Source organism: Phalacrocorax carbo, chromosome 7 (assembly GCF_963921805.1).
Source record: "Phalacrocorax carbo chromosome 7, bPhaCar2.1, whole genome shotgun sequence".
In the NCBI taxonomy this organism is placed as follows: Eukaryota; Metazoa; Chordata; class Aves; order Suliformes; family Phalacrocoracidae; genus Phalacrocorax; species Phalacrocorax carbo.
In genome coordinates, this window is record NC_087519.1 from 27,807,243 (window position 1) to 27,827,298 (window position 20,056).

At 39.2% G+C, this 20,056-nt stretch overlaps 1 protein-coding gene across 11 annotated transcripts in view; it reads left to right on the plus strand.

Annotated features, from left to right (window-relative positions):
* The window catches only part of GIGYF2 (GRB10 interacting GYF protein 2), a 78,198-nt gene that overhangs the window by 51,503 nt on the left and 6,639 nt on the right, over nt 1–20,056 (plus strand). For 3 of the 11 annotated variants that reach the window (XM_064457196.1, XM_064457206.1, XM_064457197.1), the window contains 16 exons: nt 3,905–4,122; nt 4,209–4,371; nt 4,440–4,658; nt 5,174–5,364; nt 5,931–6,090; nt 8,037–8,203; nt 8,603–8,691; nt 9,685–9,792; nt 10,341–10,438; nt 10,931–11,031; nt 11,835–11,996; nt 13,819–13,920; nt 16,818–16,976; nt 18,184–18,420; nt 19,036–19,158; nt 19,783–19,986. In XM_064457196.1, the coding sequence (XP_064313266.1) occupies nt 3,905–4,122; nt 4,209–4,371; nt 4,440–4,658; nt 5,174–5,364; nt 5,931–6,090; nt 8,037–8,203; nt 8,603–8,691; nt 9,685–9,792; nt 10,341–10,438; nt 10,931–11,031; nt 11,835–11,996; nt 13,819–13,920; nt 16,818–16,976; nt 18,184–18,420; nt 19,036–19,158; nt 19,783–19,986 (2,501 nt within the window). The remainder of the gene's footprint in view (nt 1–3,904; nt 4,123–4,208; nt 4,372–4,439; nt 4,659–5,173; nt 5,365–5,930; nt 6,091–8,036; nt 8,204–8,602; nt 8,692–9,684; nt 9,793–10,340; nt 10,439–10,930; nt 11,032–11,834; nt 11,997–13,818; nt 13,921–16,817; nt 16,977–18,183; nt 18,421–19,035; nt 19,159–19,782; nt 19,987–20,056) is intronic. The other 8 variants (XM_064457198.1, XM_064457199.1, XM_064457202.1 and 5 more) reach the window with 8 other exon arrangements.

Below are 20,056 nucleotides of genomic sequence, written 5' to 3' on the forward strand. Positions count from 1 at the left end.
CGTTTTGGGGGCTGAGATGGACAAATTATTTTCTTCAGTTAAAAAATGTCAGTTGGTCTTACAATGGGTTTATCACCCTTTCCAGTATCGCAAAGGGCTTTCAGTACTATTGTGGTTGTGAGCAACCATTACCTCTGTTCCTAACCCTCTCTACTGCCAAGGGTTACTCTGCCCTCAAACAACTGTTAGCTTGTACTAAAACTTAGCAGTGAGCACAAGGCTAGATTTATTATCAGATGTTTTCTATTTAGGGCAGTGCTAAGGGGCAAACTTTGAAGAATGTGATTTTCTTTTCCCCAGTGTTTGGTCACAATTGTTCATCAGACACTGGTGCTTTGTTATATAGTTCGGATGACATCAGGCCAGCTACGATTGTTCCTCATGATGATCAGATGCAGCATGATACTTTGGAGCAGAGTGTTTTGCAAGTACGAGCCTGCATGCTTTAGCTTAAAAGGAAGCATAGACCTCAAAGTTCAGAAGTACATTCATGTGTTTAACTTTTTTGGAAGATATTCTGAGGAAGGGTTTGAAAATTCATTGTACTTCCATCATAGGAAATATAACTGATTATTTGAATTTTTGCTGTAGTAGACAACTAACTTAATTTCACTTACAAGTTAGTTTTAGTAGGTATAATTAAAAGCCTGTTCTAAGAATTCTGTGAATCTGCAGAGAAGTTGATAACTTTGAGATAGACTGAGTTGCCAGCTGTGTTGTACTAGTCTCTCAGATTTGGTCAGAGCTGCATTTGAAGTCTCCTGTTGGTAGTAGCTACAGGACCATCAAAATAATTTTAATCACATTCTTGCTTTGAACAGCGAGTTTAACTCAAATTAGCATGGATTAAACTGCTGGTTTGTACTTTGCTGTTAGGTAATAGTACTAATCATGTGTCCTGCTAAAAACAGAAGTGTCTTCAGAGTACTTTCATCATTTGTTTAGCTGGACCTTCCACTGACTTGGGTCTGCATATTCCCTAGTAGATTGTATGCTGCTTGTTTTCTCTTTTGGGTGAGAAGAGTTTAGAGAAAATAGCAGTTGTCAGGCTTGAGTTTATCTTCTTCTGTTGTTAAGCAAAGAATACTTTGGTTCCCACAGACCATTGTTTTTCCAGCTTTTGAATTCATCTTGCTCCTTCAGGTGTGTTTACTGCAGGATGGCTGACCTAAATATGCTCATTTTGTGCTTTTTTTTAATAGGCACAAAGGATTGAGAGGATGGACTGCTTCTGCTGAAGCAGTCTTGTGTCCCTAAGTGTAGTTTCCCAGATTCTGTGGTCTGATTTACTGTAGCTAAAGTTAACTCTTTTGGCATAGTTGAAGGGATCTGTCGTGTCCATGCTGTGTTTAAACTGTTCTCCTCTCACTTGGCTATGCCTCCTATGAAGTGAGGGATCCTCTGAGTATTGGTAGTAAAGTGAAGAAGCAAATTGGTCAGAGTTCTCCTTAAAATAGGCAAGTCTAATGCTTTTTTCCTTCTACTGCTTAATTCAGGAGGATGTAAACTCATCTTTTTTTTCAGCATGAAAAACATCTGGATTACATCAATAGGCTTTTCCAGTCAGTTTGTGGGGTTTTCTACTTTTTCTACTACTGCGTGTACTAGGAGTGGAAGTCTGATGAAAAGGCATCTTACCTTGTCTTATAAAATGGACAAGTTGTTTTGCTAGTTGTTCTAGGTAAATGTGGTACTGCTGTTATTGTAGGTGTGAAATAGGATCTTTAGTGTGGGTTAACCATCTGTAAGAAAAATGTGACCGTAGCTTTAAATTCACTGGCTGTTTCCAAGTTCTCTTGATCTTTCTCTCCCATTTTTGGCCATCTTTTTTAATGATTTAATGACTGCTTACCTAAAAAACTCCTTCTTTTGGTTGTTCTAGTTCTTGCATTCATACTGTGATTGGCCTTATATTTGCAGAGAACTTTATCAGATACATATACAAACCTGTTTTGGTCTCAAAACTAGTGAATAATATGTAGATGGTTTGGTTTTTTGTTACCAAGTCATCATTAAGGAGAGGGGATCATATCTTCTTGCCTAAAATTTCTATCGATATGATTTTGTGTCTTTGTTTAAGCAGCTCTGTTAAGATCTTTTTCTTGAAAAGCATTTTAGAAAGGCCATAGTCTGTAATCTCATATAAATATTGATTGGTTGCTGCTTTTTTTGAAAGGGTTTTCAAATTCATCTTTGCTCCATTTTCAGAATCAACTGCTGTGAGTCAAGTATACTCCTTATTTTGGGGCATTGTGGTTTGTGCTTCCTCAACATCTTAAAGCAGCTAAAGTATGTTCCAGAATCTTGCTCTAAAACTGAGCAAAATAAAAATCAGGTTCATACACAATATATGTCAAAAAAGTAATATGTGTAGATTACTTTGTCTTCTTGTTTAGTATTTGGTATTCTTTAGTTTGATATTTAGTGTTGTTTTAGTATATGTTGGAAACTTCTTTTCTGAATGAGGGAATATAACTTCAAAGAGCTAAATAGGTATTAATAATTGAGACTAAAGTGTACTTTGGTTTCTTGAAGCAGCCAGTAGTCCTTTCTTTGACCAGGTAGAAAAGATGGGATAAAAGCAAGCTTACTGTGCCTTTTATCTTCCCTTAATGACATTTAAAAAGGTTGCCTCAGAATATCGATTTGACAGTTTTGCATACCAAAAATGTTACTTATTTGTTTCTGAGGCATAACTAGAAGCATAGATTGTTATACAGTGGAATTATTTGCAAATAAGCACGTATAGTGAAGGTCTTGTTAAAGTCTAATCTTTTGTGTTTCCTTGATAAAATATAATCTTAACATTCATAGTGTTTCTAGGAGTTTGTTTTACGTTTATTGTATTTGTGAGACAAATGCAGAGTTTTTGTTTCTACATCAGTCCTAAGTATTAATATTACCCATGCAGTCTTCATTTATATGAAGCAAATGGAATAGAGGACAATGTTTCTCCTCTCTAGCATGAGGTGTTTTTTGGTAGCTGTTTGATAAACGGTGAGACAGAACAGATTGCACAAATTCCAAGACCAATGAAAGTTTTTCTCTGGAAAAGAACAGTCACCACTAAAAGCACTAAAAACTAAGGTGCTTTCATTTTTTGCTTTGCACCTTTCTGGTAAAGATAGCTTCTATTGGATGGAAAGGTGTTTACAATCCTTTCACTCCCAATTTGTTTTCCGTAGCAGCAAGTTCTTTACAATTTAAATGGCATTATTGCAGTCAGAGGATTTTAAGCTTGGCTGCATGAAGATGTCTTCTGAATGGTTTAGAAAGAAGAGTGAAATAAAAAGTGTACTTGAATTAGGAAAGCTTTTCCCTCTTACTATCATTCCAAGTTTTGGTATTTCATGACTAAAAAATTACCACTCAAGAGACTTAACAGTGCTTTCAAAGGTATTTGAACAGTCGTCAGTCCATTTTTCATGTATATGCACAAAAGTGTCTCTGAGGGCAAAAGGGAAAAACATGGGTGGTTTGTTCAGAATGTGACTTTTGCAGATTGCCTAAAAGAATATATAAAAAATAGTATACATATAAAGATGCCAAAAAAAGATTTAAGTCTGGCTGGTAAATTTAATCAGCATCTTGTCTTATTTTGGTGCTCCAGCATGTTTTAGATTATGATGCCCATCTTTCTTAGTCTTATGTGTTTTTTAATGCTCGTAATACAATTTGTAATGTGGAGATATACAGTGGACAATATTTGAAAGTCTGCTTAATGGTAAGATACTACTTTTCTTTCCTGTGTCCTTTAAGATGCCCGTTCATAGGTGGATTGTACACTGTAGGGGCTTTCTGAGTACCTGTCACAGTTTGTCACCTCTTCACCCACCCCCTCGCCCTTCCAAGAAAGCTACTACCCCTGGGACTGTCTTGTAAAGTTACTTTCCCCCCACCTTAGACGGCCCTCGTTCTGCAGGCTGGCGAGAACACATGGAGCGACGGCGGAGGTTTGAATTTGATTTCCGGGAACGAGATGATGAACGGGGTTATCGACGAGTACGGTGTGGGAGCGGCAGCATGGATGACGACAGGGACAGTCTCCCTGAGTGGTGCTTAGAAGATGCAGAAGAAGAAATGGGAACATTTGACTCCTCTGGAGCATTTCTCTCTTTAAAGGTGAAAAGCTGTCTTGGGCCCTTTGTTCACTTTAAGCAAATGTCCTGTTACGTGAGTGGATTATGGATGATATGTTGACTTTGTAGAAGGTGCAGAAGGAGCCAATCCCTGAGGAACAGGAGATGGACTTCCGACCTGTGGAAGAAGGGGAAGAAAGATCCGACTCTGAAGGGAGCCACAATGAAGAAGCCAAAGATCATGAAAAGACTACCAAGAAAGAGGGGGAGAAAACAGAGAGAGTAGTGGCAGGTAAGGGGGACTTCTCATGCATCTGTTCTATGCTGCAGTGTAGATTTTCCGTTAATTCAGTTATGCAGAACCATGCAATGTTACAGAAGCAGTGGAAGAAGCAGTCCAATCATCTTCACCGGCTGCCAGGTCAGATACCCCACCAAAATCCCAGCCTCCAGACCCACTGCAGACGAGCCTTTTTGAAAGGAAGGAAGAGTCTGTGCCAGAAAGAACAGAAAAAGCAGAAGATAAAGAGAACCGAACGGATAATACACCACCAGCCAAAATGTCCAACAGAGGGGAAGGTAATAAACTTGATAGATAAATTTAGTAAGTTTCCATTACTGGTTGTGATTAGTCTTGGTCTCTTTAAAGAGTCAAGAACAGGATTATAGTGATGAAAAACTGGAATTCACCACTGATCTAGAAATACAGGATTTGTTGGATATGCCATCTCAAATGCTTGCAGTACACTGGTACTTCACATTGCAATGCAGTCTGGAGAAACATGAGCTAGTTCTGGATGTGCCTCATTGTGGTAGAGCAGAACAGTCTGGACAAATGTATGTGGCCAGGGAACAGGATATGCTGAAATGTGCCGCATTCTGCACTGTTAGAACTAAATTGATTGTTCCTTGAAGTTAGGTTGGGTGCCTGTGCTGTTAACAGTACCGATGTGCAGTCATACATACTGGAAGGTCTGAAAATACTTTTGCTTTGGTGCTAATTTTGATCTGTTGAATATTTTCTACAGTAAGTTCTTAAAAGTAATTTTCATTTATGTTGAAGATAATGAACTAATTTTCACATTTTTCTTTAGATTTGGCTTCTGTTGCTCAACCTTTGCCACAGATTTCTGCAGACACAGCTTCTCCTGCTCATCCTTCTCCCCCTGTTTCCAATTCAAATCCTGCTCTGCGGCCAGTTCAGACACCTGTCACAGCTGCTCCAGGCATGGGCAACATTCCCACTGACACAGATGATGAAGAAGGTCTCAAACACCTAGAGCAGGTAAAACTTCTTAAATTCTTTTGTTGTTGACAGTCATGAGACTGGAGGAATGTGGAATGCAAAAAATATTTGAAGCCCATAAAAACAGAAATGCAGCTGAAACTTTACACTCCACAATGTATACTGAAAGTTAATTTTCTTTCCTCCGTTATTTTTTTGGAGAATAATTCAAGTCTATGTAGTATTTTTCTGAATAAGGGTACTATACCTAGTGATAAAGAGCTAGAGATCTTAGTGCTTGATCCACCATCAAGTAGCCTTACCATTTGCCTTTGAGAAACCATAAAACAGTGTGCCCAGTATGTTTAAAAAAAAAAAACAAACCCAAAACAATAAAAAACCACCCTACCAAAACAAAACCAACCAACAAAAAATCACCACCAAAAACAACACAACACAAACAAAACATAAATGAAGCACAACTGTGTCCTTGAGCTGCCTGTAATTCCTGGTACGCTCTTGAGCACTGGTTGATACAAAGTGGTTGTATTTGGCATACTCATTTTTAAATCTGTAAGCACGCATCTAACTCTTGAATTCCTTGCTGGTTTTGTCATCTCCTGCAGCAAGCAGAGAAAATGGTGGCATACCTGCAGGACAGTGCCCTTGATGATGAAAGACTAGCAGCAAAAATTCAAGAGCACAGAGCAAAGGGTTCCTCTATGCCGTTGTTCCATGAAGCAATGCAGAAGTGGTACTACAAAGACCCACAAGGAGAAATTCAGGGTAGGTCTGTGCCCTTTACACTTCCTCTTTTGTTTCACAGAACTGTTAGAGTTCATCACAAAATTACTGCCAACAGATACTGATACTTGTTTTTATAAAAGCAGCACAGGGAATTTACCACTCTAGAATCAGGTTTTGAAAAAGGATCCTTCTAACCATTACTGCCCTCATCAGCTCAGCATGCCTAATGTCCAGAATTATATGCTATCGTGGCTAAGGTTTGCTATCGCTTGGCGTTTCTGTAAATTGAGGTTAGACTGAAACCTATTCTTCATGCCAATAGTTACTCAGATTTCCAGACAATAGTGAAAACAAAACAAGAATGTGATCATTCAGTAACTTGGTGAAGAATCCATGAGAAACACTGAAATCAGTTCTCTAGTCTCAGCCCAAAGACGTGGACTGTTCAGGGAAAGGTAGTTTGTTTAGAGTCTAGAGCAAAGAGAAAATAGGTTTTCAGAAGCCAGTGCTCATACATAATATCAGTGTAACTTGTACTTGCAGCCAGTGCATTATTAGTTCATATAATACTGTCTCATGCTTGCAGTTTTCACTGAAGAAATCTCAGGTTTTTGCAATTAAAGTAGGAACAGGCCTTTCATGTAGGTACTTGCATCTTTGCTTTCAGAAGGTACTTTCCTTTTGGAGGTCTTAAGGCTCTGTTCTAGCAGCTGCTTAGCTGCCTCCCAAACATGCAATTAAGCAGTGAGTTCCTTAGTTGTTGTACTTCATTAAGTAGTAGCTGCTAATGCTGTTTAGTGTGAATGACTTCCTCGACTATGAACTCTAGATAGGATTTGTGGGGGTGTTACCTGTGGGATCTGTGCCAGGCTCTTGTCTGCTGGTATTGCACATCTTTAGGGTTTTCTTCTCACCCCTTTAGGTTTAAAGGGTATTAACCATAAAGCGTTTTTATTTGTTCAGCCTGCTTCAAACTGTATGTTAGTCGCTGCTGGGTGTTCATTGCTCATTGATGGTCTAGCAGTTTTTCATTGGAATAAATACTTTCTTGAGTGTGACCGCCAGAAGTAAACACTCCCACATAATTTTTTCTGGGGATATCTCTTGTGGTATTCTCTGGGAGGAATTACCTTCTAGAGATAACTTTTCAGAGAAGGCAAGAATTACTGAACATTCTTGCTTTCCAGAAGATACTTATAAAAAATTTTGTGCAGGTGGTTCTTATTCTCTTAAATAATCTTTTTTAAAAAAACCTGGCTCTGTGTCCATTTGGATATGTAAAATTACAGTAGGAGTCCTCCTTTGACTGAATGAAATCTTTCTCAGGAAAAAGGAAGAGAAGTGTAGCTTTCTGAGAAAGGAAAAGAGGCACTGGTTTCCTCATTATCTTTAAAGATATAATCTTGCACTCGGGTGGATCTGCTTGTCTAAGTTCCAGAAGCAAAATTTCTGTTAAACATACAAATTCCTTTAATTTGAAGGCAAGAGTTGAAACAGGCTAAGATCATTTAAACTGCACAGATAATTATGTGGAGGAAGTAGTGCTTGTTTTTTAGCACTGTCAGCTAGCGGATACTGCTGAGGTCCAAACTGGAAATTGCAACTGTTGTCACCCTGGTGTTAAGCCTGAAGTAGCGAGCTTTGCCAGAAGGCAGGATGTATATAATTAGCTGGACCAAGCTCCACACCACCATGGCTGGTTGGCTTTCATCTCAGCGGTCTCATCTCCCTCCAATGCATGGTGAAAGCAGTCATGCACTTTTCAGTAATGACTGTTTGGGGGAACGCTGTAGGCACTGTAGAGATCTAGATATGTGCATTGACACTCTAGCCTTGAATGTACCATCTGTCCAGACAAGTGGATGAGACGGACAGGAATGCTAGGTACTGTGTTCCTTTAGCAAGCACCGTGTTCTTTGTTTCCAGTATGCTCAACTTGGCCTTACTTCCCCTTCCCCCATGTGTATTGGTTGGTGTTATTTCAGGTCCTTTCAGTAATCAGGAGATGGCAGAGTGGTTCCAGGCTGGATACTTCACTATGTCGCTGTTGGTTAAGAGAGCCTGTGATGAGACTTTCCAGCCACTGGGAGACATCATGAAAATGTGGGGCAGGGTTCCTTTCACTCCAGGTCCAGCACCGCTTCCACATCTGGTAATTACGTGACAGTTAACAGTATTCAGAGTCCTGTAACAAATGGAAATTTAATTATATGCGTGTCAATTGCTCTGTCTTGGAATTGCAGGTGTTTCAAGCACGAAAGTTGAACCCTGTGTTAAACTATCTTTTTTAAATTGAGTGTCTTTTCTCCTCTGAAAATGTTTGTTTTGCCATGTCTGTGGCTGGAAGGCTTGGTCCTGTCATACATGCTGTGTATTGTGCAGTCAACACACTACAGGCTTTGTTTTTAAATGTTGATCTTTGTCTAGCTGTTCTTCTATTTTCTTTGTCTTTTCAGTTCAGAATGCAACTTTTACATTGCTTGCATTTGCAATATACTACTACTGTTGTTATATATGTTATTAAAACAGAATGTTTTATTCCTAAACATAGGGCGAGCTGGACCAAGAGCGGCTGACTAGACAGCAAGAGTTGGCCCTGATCCAAATGCAGCACCTCCAGTATCAGCATCTTTTAATACAGTAAGACTGCCAGTCCCAGAGATCTTCCAGTGGCTGTGTTCTGCTCTGCATTTTTAATCATCTGGGTTCAGCTTCTTGTCATTGTTTCCTTGGGCAATGGGGCTGGGAGTGCTTCACCTACAACAGCAGTAGCCTGCTTCTGCAAACACCAGAGGCTCAATAGTCTACAGGATTAGGACAGAGTGTGGCTACCTCAAACACACGTCAGTCTTTTTTGGTGTCTTGTGTAGCTACTTTGGCAAGACTTGCTATGTAGGTAGCGTTTATGGCCAAACTGAATCCCAGCTATCCTTGTGATGCAGTTTGGGTGTTTTGGAGTCAAGGGACGGCCACATGACTTGAACTGGAGGTGAAGAAGGCAGAGCTTATTTTTGGTCTGTTTGCTCAGCTTTTTGACATCAGTGGAAGGTAACCGCTGGAGAAAGCGGTTTGTCAGTAGTTCGATTCTGGCCAGTTCCTAACAACTTGTTTTGTAGGAGCTTGGAGAAAAGAAAGCAATCAGATAGACTACTTGTTCAAGGGGTCCTGAAGGCATGTCTTGTGATTGTGACTAGTGTTAGCTTATGATTTAATAGGGCAAGAGCCTGCCCCTTACTAGGGGATGCCTTGATGTACTAGGGAAGAGACTGAGTTGTATAGGTGGGCAGTCGTCAAAGACAGATTAATTTGAGCAATCTGTATGTAGCCTATAGGAAAAAGGAAGTAGTGTTGCACAGCTTACAGGAGTGACATTGGACAGCAATAGTCAGTTGATGTAGTTGATGGTGAAGAGAAATTTGGTTTTCCTCATGTTGGGCCAGTTTGTTGTATTCTTGAATTTTCATTCATTCCAAGGCCCTGTTCTGTGGCTTCCTCTAGTATTTAGCATGTACATTACATAGGTCAGTGGGTGTTAGTTCTGGAGAATGAATCTGTGCGCAACTTCTGCAGCTTGGTCATTATATAAATAAGCAAGTGAACAAATACCAGTGATTCTCTGCTTCTCTTTTGAAGACAACAATATGCACAGGTGCTGGCTCAGCAGCAAAAGGCAGCCCTCTCATCCCAGCAGCAGCAACAGCTTGCTATTCTCTTGCAACAATTTCAGGCCCTGAAGATGAGGTGAGTTAGCCCAGACTTGAACTGAGTACCATTCTTCTATACTCTAACTTGTATGTTATGATAATTATAATCTTGTCAGTGGTCCATCCAATTGAAGTTTGCTCATATTTGAGCATTACATATTTTAAAGATTGTGTGAATATGAAACAGTAGCAGGATGTTGAATAATTCTTTATATATGTAGCCTTCACCTAAGAGAATGTTTATGAAAAATAAGCAGGAAAAATCTCATAGTTGACAGATCTGTTGTGCTGGTAACAGAACGGCTTTGCCAACTGAGTTCTGCCAATACTAGATGCTTGTTACTCAAACTAGCCTTTAAGCAGGAAATGCGAAACTGCAGCAGTAGCTGGCTGAGCCCTTGACTTTGCAGCAGGGATGAGATGAGCAAGAACTCTGCAAGAAGATATTATTGTCCACATCACATTTTTGTTTTAAATAGAGGTGTGGAAGGAAAGGAATATGTTACAAGTTACTGAATCTCATGCCTGTTCAGAGCACTCCTCTCCCTGGAAGTGGCATGTTGACTCTTGCTGTTGGTATTACAGAATATCTGAACAGAACATGATGCCACCTGTTACAAGGTCTGTGTCAGTGCCGGACACTGGCTCCATATGGGAACTTCAGTCAGCTCCGCAACCTACAGGTAAGACGCTTAGCATGTGGGAGATATGTTGAGAAAAGCTCATGGATTAAGAGCCGGCATCTTTGAGACGATCACTCCCTTCCTGATGCTAAGGGAAATTACTTCTGCATTGTATTTTTTAACTGGTTCAGCCTACTTTACCTTGCAGTTTAAATTCCATCTGAGAGCTGTGAAGAACATGATTTTTTCCTATGGTTATAGGAAGTCATGATCCAAAGGGATTGAGTGTTATATTATGAAGTTGTGCTCTGATGGGAGGAGTTTGAATAGCTGGTTCTTGAATAGAATTTTGTAGGAAATCAGACTTGCTTCAGTAACAGGCAAGCCTTGTTCTACAAGAAGAAAAAGTGGCCCTCTACTAAGACTGATGTATTGTCCTTATTTTAGTTCATAAAATATAGTATCTGCATACACAAGATTTTCGCCTTTCAGTTGTTTTTTGTTGATGTGCTTATTTTTTGCTTGTCAATGTTTGTTCTCTTCACTATCTAGTCTGGGACGGAAGCAGTGTCTGGGATCTCCCCATTGATACTGCAGCTCAGGGACCAGCTCTAGAACAACTTCAGCAGCTCGAGAAGGCCAAAGCTGCAAAGGTCAGAAACTGTTTTGTACTGTAAGAAGTTGGGATTGCAGTTCTGCAATCTGTGTTTCTTGAGCCAATGGAAGATTATTAGCTCTTCAATCTTCAGACTGCTCTTTATGATTTTTATTAGATTTTCATGGAAAACACTATAAAGAGAATATGGTTTATAGAAACCATTTATGAAACATTGTCTACTGCTGTCTGGAAACCATTGCTGTGGAGGTACTACTGACCTCTAAAGTCGGGGTTATACTTTTTACGCTTGTGATCAGAAACTCTTCACTAGCCACCTCTGTTTTAAAATGGGATCATCATGAGCCGTCATGACAAACCCTGAGCAGGAGCAGGTAGTGGTTCTCTTAATCCTTGCATCTTTTCACCAGAATTGGTTTGGGGAATCGCAAGGGTCCTGTTTGTCAGGGTAGTTTCACACTTACTCTAGTATTAAATTGTTTTTGTAAGTTTGAACCTGTATGCTTCTATGCATTTCCTGAAACTGAGTACTTTATGAAGACTGCAAAACAACTTGCTACTAGCTTCTAACGTCAGGTTACTTTAAGGAGCTGATGTAGAAAGACCGATTAGAGAACTGGTGTTTGATACAAACCAGAAATTGTCCAAAATTGTTCTGGACTCTTTCAGGAATCTGACCCCAGTAGGCAGCCAGCTGATAGGTAAAATTACCATTAAGGAAAAGCATCTGTCAAGAGGCTTCATCTCTTATGTTGTTAGTATAATCTCAGCAGAGTTGCCCTAAGAAATGGTGTAGGAATACGTTACCTGCATCTGAGTATAGTTTTATGTGAATTGTAGCTAGAGCAAGAGAGGAGAGAAGTGGAAATGAGGGCCAAACGAGAGGAAGAGGAGAGGAAAAGGCAGGAGGAGCTTCGGAGGCAACAAGAAGAGCTACTTAGGAGGCAGCAGGAAGATGAGAGGAAACGACGTGAAGAAGAAGAACTGGCCCGCAGGAAGCAAGTGAGTTTCCTCAATGTAGTTCATCTCTAATTTTAATACTTTTTAAAACTCACTTTAAGAATCCTGTGGGGTCTAATTAGTAGGTGTGTATGAAGACAGTTCTAATATTTTTCATGTGAGTATATGAAATGATTCTTCTCTTCTTGATTTTTAATAGCCCAAATTGCAATTTGAGAAATAGGCGTTGATGGTTCATTTCAAGACAGATTCCTGTTTGTGAGCTGAGAGGCTTTATTCAATGGGGAATACTCCCTTCCAACTTCTTAGTGTCAATATTAGACTTTAGCTAGTTTCCTGGTTATCATATCTTTAATCTTTATTTGCCATTTATGCAGTCTAGTGTTTTGATAAGGGTATGTTCTGGAGTAGACTGGAGCTTGAGCAGCTGTTTCAAATGAATAAAATGTAGAGGGATATAGTGGAAAAAAGTGATGTATCATTTAGCTTATTTTCCCCCTGTTTTCTTAACTTAGTAAATTATTTTTTTAATAAATGATTACCTGGGTTATGCTGTAGTCTGTCAGCTTTATTTTCTTGAGCTAATATTTGGGAAAGGAAGGGATGTAATTTGGACAAGCAAATTTGTTAAAATGAATGATGTGATCTGTGTCACAGTAGGAGAATGAGGGTAGTTGTTATAGTATGTTCTTAATCTTACAAAAAAAATGAAATGGAGGCATTGTTAGCTTGATGTTTCTAGCATTTACTTCTGAATTCTGTATGGAAGAAAGATTAATTGTTCCTTAAGTGTCGTAGGAAGGAAAGACAATGAAAGTTTTCACTCTGCGTGTGAAGTATAAGGGAAAGCACATTGTTGTGTTGAGCTTATTCACTAAGGAGTTAGTCAATAAATGCCCTGTGAAGTAGCACATGAATAATAGGCAAGAGTAATAAAAAATTTTAGCCTTTATAACATTTTTCTACATGCTTAGGGTAGGTAGTTGTAAAGTGTGTTTCCTGGTTTAAGGATCAGATGTTTCTGTGGAAGCCTGTAGAATCTGTAGTTTTATTTGTAAGTTAGTCAATAGACCTCAGTTCACTCAGTGTTTGGGTTTTGTCACTGAAGATCTCTTTTAATAGACTGCAGTGTGGTATTTAGCTAGCCTTCATGGTACCTTTAAGAATCAAGTCTAAATAAATGGCTCCTTGCTTTAATGTATCTGCTTTGTGTACAGCAACTCATTATGGTATACAGTGGAAAAGCATCCTTTGATGCTCGAGTTCAAGATTTACTGTAGTACTAAAGCAATAATATACTCAAAAGTTTAACTTTTGAGTTAAGTTGCTTTAGATCTGTTCTAATAATAACTAAGTTTTCAGCTGATCACCAGGTAACTCAATGTGTTTCATCCATGGTGGCTTCAAATAAATAGACTTGGGTTGTTTCTTTTCAGACTAACAGTTTTGCTACTGTGTATAACTTCTTAGAAATGTCCATTAAGTTCTAGTTTGGATTTGTACAGTAAACAATCTGATTCTCCCTTTCTGAGATGTCATGGGAAATAATTATTTACCAGGAAGAAGCAGAATGGGGTTGAAAAGCAGTAACAGCAAGTATCTTAGTTCATTACCAATGGAATAATTGCCACAATGCTTAATTCTGAGCAGTAATGTCTTGAAAAGGTAACAAAAGGGTTTAAGCACTTCTCTGGAAAGAGAAAATAATATTGTATTCTGTATTTAAAAAAAAAAACAACTGGTCTGATATTTGAATCTGACTTCTGTACTGGAAGGCATTGTAGAATCAGGGATGAACTGATTTATTAGCATGGATTTATACAGAGGAGATGATGCTTAACAAATTTGATTAACTTCTTTTGAGGAGATGACAGTGAGAGCTGAGAGGGGTGAAGCAGTAGACTTAATCTGCCTGGACTTCAGGAAGGCTTTTGATGTAATACTGCATAAAAGACTAGTATATAAGGTTAGTAAATATGCTGTTGATGGTGAATTCTAAATAAAAAAAAAAATAACTAATAGAAATTCAATTCTGTAGGATGAAATGTCATACCGAATGTTGAATCCAGTTCTGTTCATAGTTTTCATCAATTACTTGCACTGTAGAATTGCAAATAGTAATGCCCAGCTTGTGTAGCTCCTGCATTTCTCTTTTTGTTTCTGGTCTGATATTTTCTATTTTGTAATGATTGATTGCTTTCAGGAACAAAATTTGAGGTTTAATAATTAGCTAATAATTGTTTTCTCTGAATTGAATCTTCAGTGCTCCCTTTAAAGTACCTGGTTCAAAAATGAGATCCACAAAACTAAAAGATTGTAAGCCTTAGTAATGTAGACAAGCAGAATTGCAGGTGTTACTAACAGCTAAAAATGCTATATTTTATTTAAGAATCCAGAGTCTACTGAAATGAGGCTTGCTACTTAAGGATTTTCTGCAATATTATAGATATTTTAAAAGATCTGAAATAAGTTGTCTATACAGCAAGAAACCTGTGCTTGAAAACAATTATTAGAAAAGATGCTAAAGAATATTGGGATTCTCTTGGAGCAGGAAGTAATGAATATGGGAGCAGTAGGAGCCAAAGGAATGAGTCTGTTTCCTGTACACTCAGTGGCAGAAAGCTGGAGAGCTTTGAATGTTTTTAATCACATGCTCAAAGAAAAACAGGGAATAATAAGAAGATACAGAAGTAAATATTAAGACAACCTTTCCTATAGCTGTGAAGAATAGGAAAAAAAAGAATTACATCAGCCACGTGGTTCCCAGCTTTCTATAATCTTGCAGAGTTTTTTTCCTCATGCTGGTATAACACTGTTCATCTTTAGTTCTCTAGGGGAGAGAAGTCTGTCCTTTGTTCTCCCCCCCCCCCTTTTTTTAAATTGCTGTCATTCAACAGTGTCTCTCCTGGCAAGCCTCAGCAAGAAAGAAATCCCTACAGTTTTATTAATGGCAATTGTAACCTCATTTCCCAAAGGGAAAGTAGGCCAGAGATGTCAGTGACTTGCTGTCATATAGGAGGACTTGGTGACTTCGTTAATCTTGCTCAGGTACTATGTGTTACGTCAATGACTAGTGCCAAACACACACACCCTACAGCCCCCAGCCTGGCTGGTGGCTGGGCATCATGCACTGACATCCTGGTGTGTGGTCTCTAGTCACCCGAAACAGACAGGCACACCTCCAGCCTCCTCAGTAGACTTTTCAGCAAAAGAAACAATAAGCAGAAATTTTTTCATCACTTGTGCTGGGGACACTTGATGATTGTGACTTGACTGCATGTGTCCAATTAATTCAGTTACAGGCCCAAGTAATAAAGTGGTCTAGGTGTTGTGTGTTGTGCTTGAAGCTTTTGTGAATATGACAAACCAAGGACTTGATTAATGAGAAGATAATCCACAGGCTACTGTTTTATGTCCAGCTAGTGGAAGAAAAACTTATAGCACTTATATCTAGCACTACTAAACCACTTAAGTGATATAAAGAAATATTAATTACTTCTTGGCTTGCAGCCAGCAGCTCTTCAGTGCCATAGGATTGCTTATAAAAAATGTTCTGTCTACTAGACAGCTGAAGTTAGCCATTGTCAGAAAGAAACCTGGTACAGTTGTTCAGTGGACTCTATTGCAGCTTCTGTGCTGTGTACATGAAGGTTTGGTATCAGATGTAGTAAAAAGGGTCTTAGATTTCAGAATTAACTTCCTTTATTTACCAGAGTTCAAAATTTATATCCATGCTGCACAATTAGTGTCCCTTCATCCTGTGAATTATGTATTGCTTATAAAAAAAACTTGTAAGAGTGTGATTGCACAGTACTGATTGTTCAAAATGGAAAAGTATTTATGAAAGTTTAAAAAAAGCTTTTGTCCAAAAAGTAGTGGTTTTGGGTTAGGCTGGTAGGATAAGTTAGAAAGTGGAGAGAAGAACAGGAGGGATGAAAAGCAGGGTGGCCTGAACACAGTTGCTGGAATTCAGAGATCAGAAAAGGCAGCAAAAAGCAAGGATTTTTTTTTTGCTTTTTTCAAGAGGAAGTCAGAACTAGGGGAAAAGTTGCACAGATGCACTCCTGTTTAACAATATACAGGAGGCCAGCAGAAGGCTGGTTGTGCCCTATTCGTCCAAAAAGCAAATAGCGAATGGAAAAGTTTGTTTATATTGTTCTTCAGAGCAGTAGGAAAGGGTGCTGATGTTTATTTTTGAGTTAATAATTTTGTTACTTGGAAAGAAAAACATAATTTATTGGAAGCTATCTAAATAATTTAGGGGTAGCCCAAAATCAGAGTCCTCGAGTGGCCTTTCATCACCCATGACATTTAAATAGTACAGGAATAGCCCAGTCAAAGCCCTTTCACTAAATTCCACATCTCTGGGACTTACAGTGCCCTTAAGTGCACTGAGCTTCTTCATAAGCTTATTTCTGGTGCCTGGAGTTTTGTAGTGCACTTGAGTAGAGAGTGTTTAGAAACTCCTGTAAGTAGGAAAAGCTTCCAGCTTAGAACTGACACCCAAAAAAAGGAATTATTGACACCTGCACATTTTTATATACATTCAAGTACAGTTAGTACATATTGGAAAGAGGAGACTCACCCTTTGTTTTCATTCTCAACACCATTCTTCTTAAAACCAAAGATAGGCAATGATTTAATGTGTTTCTTTATTAAAATAGTTTATATGAGATGCACATTGCATCAAAAAACTTGTTAACATGTGGGTCTGTGGTGTTTTAATATAGTTGTTTTGGTAGCGCTTAGCTAGGAGCTTGTCTTGAGGCCATTCATCTGGCCAGACCATGTTGTAGTCTGTGTTCTGATGCAGTTAATCAATAAAATGGTATTTATAGATTGACATTTTGTTCCCAACTCCAGGAGGAAGCCCTGAGACGACAACGAGAGCAGGAAATTGCACTAAGGCGGCAGCGGGAGGAAGAGGAGCGGCAACAACAGGAGGAAGCACTTAGAAGATTGGAAGAGAGAAGAAGAGAAGAGGAGGAAAGACGGCAGCGAGAGGAGTTAATTCGTAAACAGGTGAAAAATGGCAAAAGGGACCTATTATATTTTCTTATGGAGGTGCCAAATGAACAAGCTTTGAAACTCATATCCGTGCCTGAGAGACCATCAGTTCTGGTGGAGGAAGGCAAGGCTTGTGGAGAGTATCAAGTGAATGAAAAAGAGATTGTTTACTTGTATCCTGATTTCAGATGAAATAACCAGAATCCAGTCTGCCCTTTGGAAAAGAGACTTGTGTTGAATGAGTGTTTTCCTTCATGTTTGAGCCTTAAGAATGGCTTTGCAGCATGGTATTTCTACTCCTTTCTCCAAAAGAAAGGCAGAGTACAATACCAGAATAATAATTTGTTTTGATTTGTCATTCTCTGAGCCTTTACTGTAGAATTGTTATCTTTAACATCATCTGAGATGATCAGCTTTGCCAGTGTTTCTGTACTATGCCAAGACTATACCCACTATCAAAGTTTCAGCTTTTTTCTTCCCTTTTCTTGTCTCACTATTAACAGGTTGGTCCCCATCCTGTCCCCCTGCATTGGGGTCAGCTTTAGAAGTTCATATTGGGGAATTTGAGCTTCCAGCCCACTAATTGATACTGTCAGTCTTTAATCTTGAAACACAGTTGGCTTCACATGACGTTCCAGGCCCATTTCAGAATTGCCAATTCTTAAATAAAGAATTCTTTTTCAGAGCCCTACCTTACAAGACATTCATCACCATTTCTGTCCCACCATACAGTCCTTTGTTAGCAGAAAAATCTTCTCTTTTGCAACTCTAGTGTTCAGTAACAACAGTAAACATCTCCATCTTTGTCATCTGTTTTATTCTTTCATGTCAACACCTCTTCTCCCTTTATTCCTGTCAAGTTTTATTCCATTGAAAGTATAGCAATGCTTGACTGTAAGTAGTGTAAGCAGGTAGAAGCTCAGACTTGAAAGGTGCATAACTCCTTGAAGGGAAACAGTGTGAAATCAGCTAGTCTGAACTACAGAGGTGTCATTCTGTTCCACGTCCCTTGGTGGAGCAATGGGAAACTTAAAATTTGAGGGGATATAGACTATATTATTGGGCTTTCTTGTCTGAGAAATGTAAAGGTAAACAACCTAAACAGCACAGATTTGATATCAAGGCATCTCTCTGTTCTGTTGGGATCTCAATACCACCGAGTAGAAGTAATTTAGATTTTCTAAGTCTGCTTAGACTTTACTCTTCTTTATGTCCTGGGAAGGAAGAGGAGGCTGCCAAGTGGGCACGTGAAGAGGAGGAAGCTCAACGGCGACTTGAAGAAAGTCGGCTACGCATGGAAGAAGAGGCAGCCAGGCAGCGGCTCGAAGAAGAAGAGCGAAAGCGCAAGGAGCTGGAACTCCAGCGCCAGAAAGAAATAATGAGACAGAGGCAGCAGCAGCAGGAGGCTTTACGACGGCTGCAACAACAGCAGCAACAGCAGCAACTTGCACAAATGAAGGTAATGTGTTTCTACCGTTTAACTTCTTCCTTCAGTTCAGTGTAGTAAGTAAAACTACAGCTGGATTCAGGGTTGTCTAGACTAGCTTGAACAGAGCAGGGAGGGATGAACTATCTGGAGAGGGAAGAGAGGGTAAATAGTTGGCTTTGAAAGTGATGCTTGAAACAAGAGGAAGGTGAGTTGCGAAACAAAAGAAAAAGGTTCAGTTGATAGAAACGTACTGGAAAGGGATTCACAGATGCATACAGATGTTTATTCTGCTGCAGTGAGCAAGGGCCAGTGCAAAGTTTCTAAAGCTCAGAGCTTCTAAATTTTTTGAAATCAAAATTGATTGCTATTTTTTAGGCAGTTATGTGTTACCATATTCTTGATACACTGTATCTTGGACTCTGGTACATCAGAGGGCAATTCAAAAAGACATACAGTTTATACTTCAAGTGTACTTTTTAAAACTTAATTGTACCATTTTATACCTTCCAATGTCTTGTTAAAGTTTAAAGGTGGCCTTCCTTTTCCCCTGTGCTGCAGGCTTATACTGATTTTTTTCATGATTACACTTCAGCAGTATTCTCTAAAATGTTTTGTAATTCCTAATGATGTGGGTTTTTGGCCCAGCTCCCTTCATCTTCAACATGGGGTCAGCAATCAAATTCAGGAGCTTGCCAATCCCAGACCACACTGTCATTGGCAGAAATCCAAAAGTTAGAAGAAGAACGAGAACGGCAGCTTCGAGAAGAGGTAAATAATCTGTTAGTGTATGACTTTTTACTGGACTCAACTATGTGACTGCTTTACTGTCAAGTAATTAGAAGGAATAGTGAGGATGAGGAATGTTTTCTTGAAATAGGATTTTACCTGAGTTATGCTGTCTTTCAGCATAGGTTCAAAAAGTACTTGTTTGAAGGTTTTCATAGCTTCTTAGTATAAATATCTGAGAGGAGGGGAAACCGTACCCTTTTCTTTTAACCCTAGGAGTATAATACATTCACAAAACAATATAAAATTATTTCACGTCTATACTGTAATTTGTTTGTAGGTATACACAAGGCCAAGGCATTTTAAGGGGTGGGGGAGCAAGTGGTGGCAGGAGAGTGAGTATTCCTTCAAGATCCCAAATGCTTATCTGGCTGCAGTCATGATTAGCCAAATTTATTATATCCTAGGCTAATGAGCAATTTGTATTTACTAGTTACTTGGTGCCTCCCTTTTTGGAGGAACTGTATCGGCTCAAAAAAATAATAGGTCAGCCAGACTCTTCCAGAAGAGAGTGAAATGAGTTTAAAACCAGTTTCCCAGCTAGGTTTTTGAATAGTAATGATCTTCTGAAAGTACAGACAAGCACTTTTGTCTTGCATGCACCAGCAAAGGCGTCAGCAGCGTGAACTAATGAAGGCTCTTCAGCAACAGCAGCAGCAACAGCAGCAAAAATTGTCAGGCTGGGGTAATGTCACCAAACCAACAGGCACCACCAAGTCCCTGCTGGAGATACAGCAGGAAGAGGCAAGGCAGATGCAGAAACAACAGCAACAGCAGCACCAGCAGCCAAACAGAGTCAGAAATACTACGGTAAGTGTGGTATTTATCAAATCAGTATGGAGAGGGAAACAGAATGTGACAGTTTTCCATGTCTGCTCAT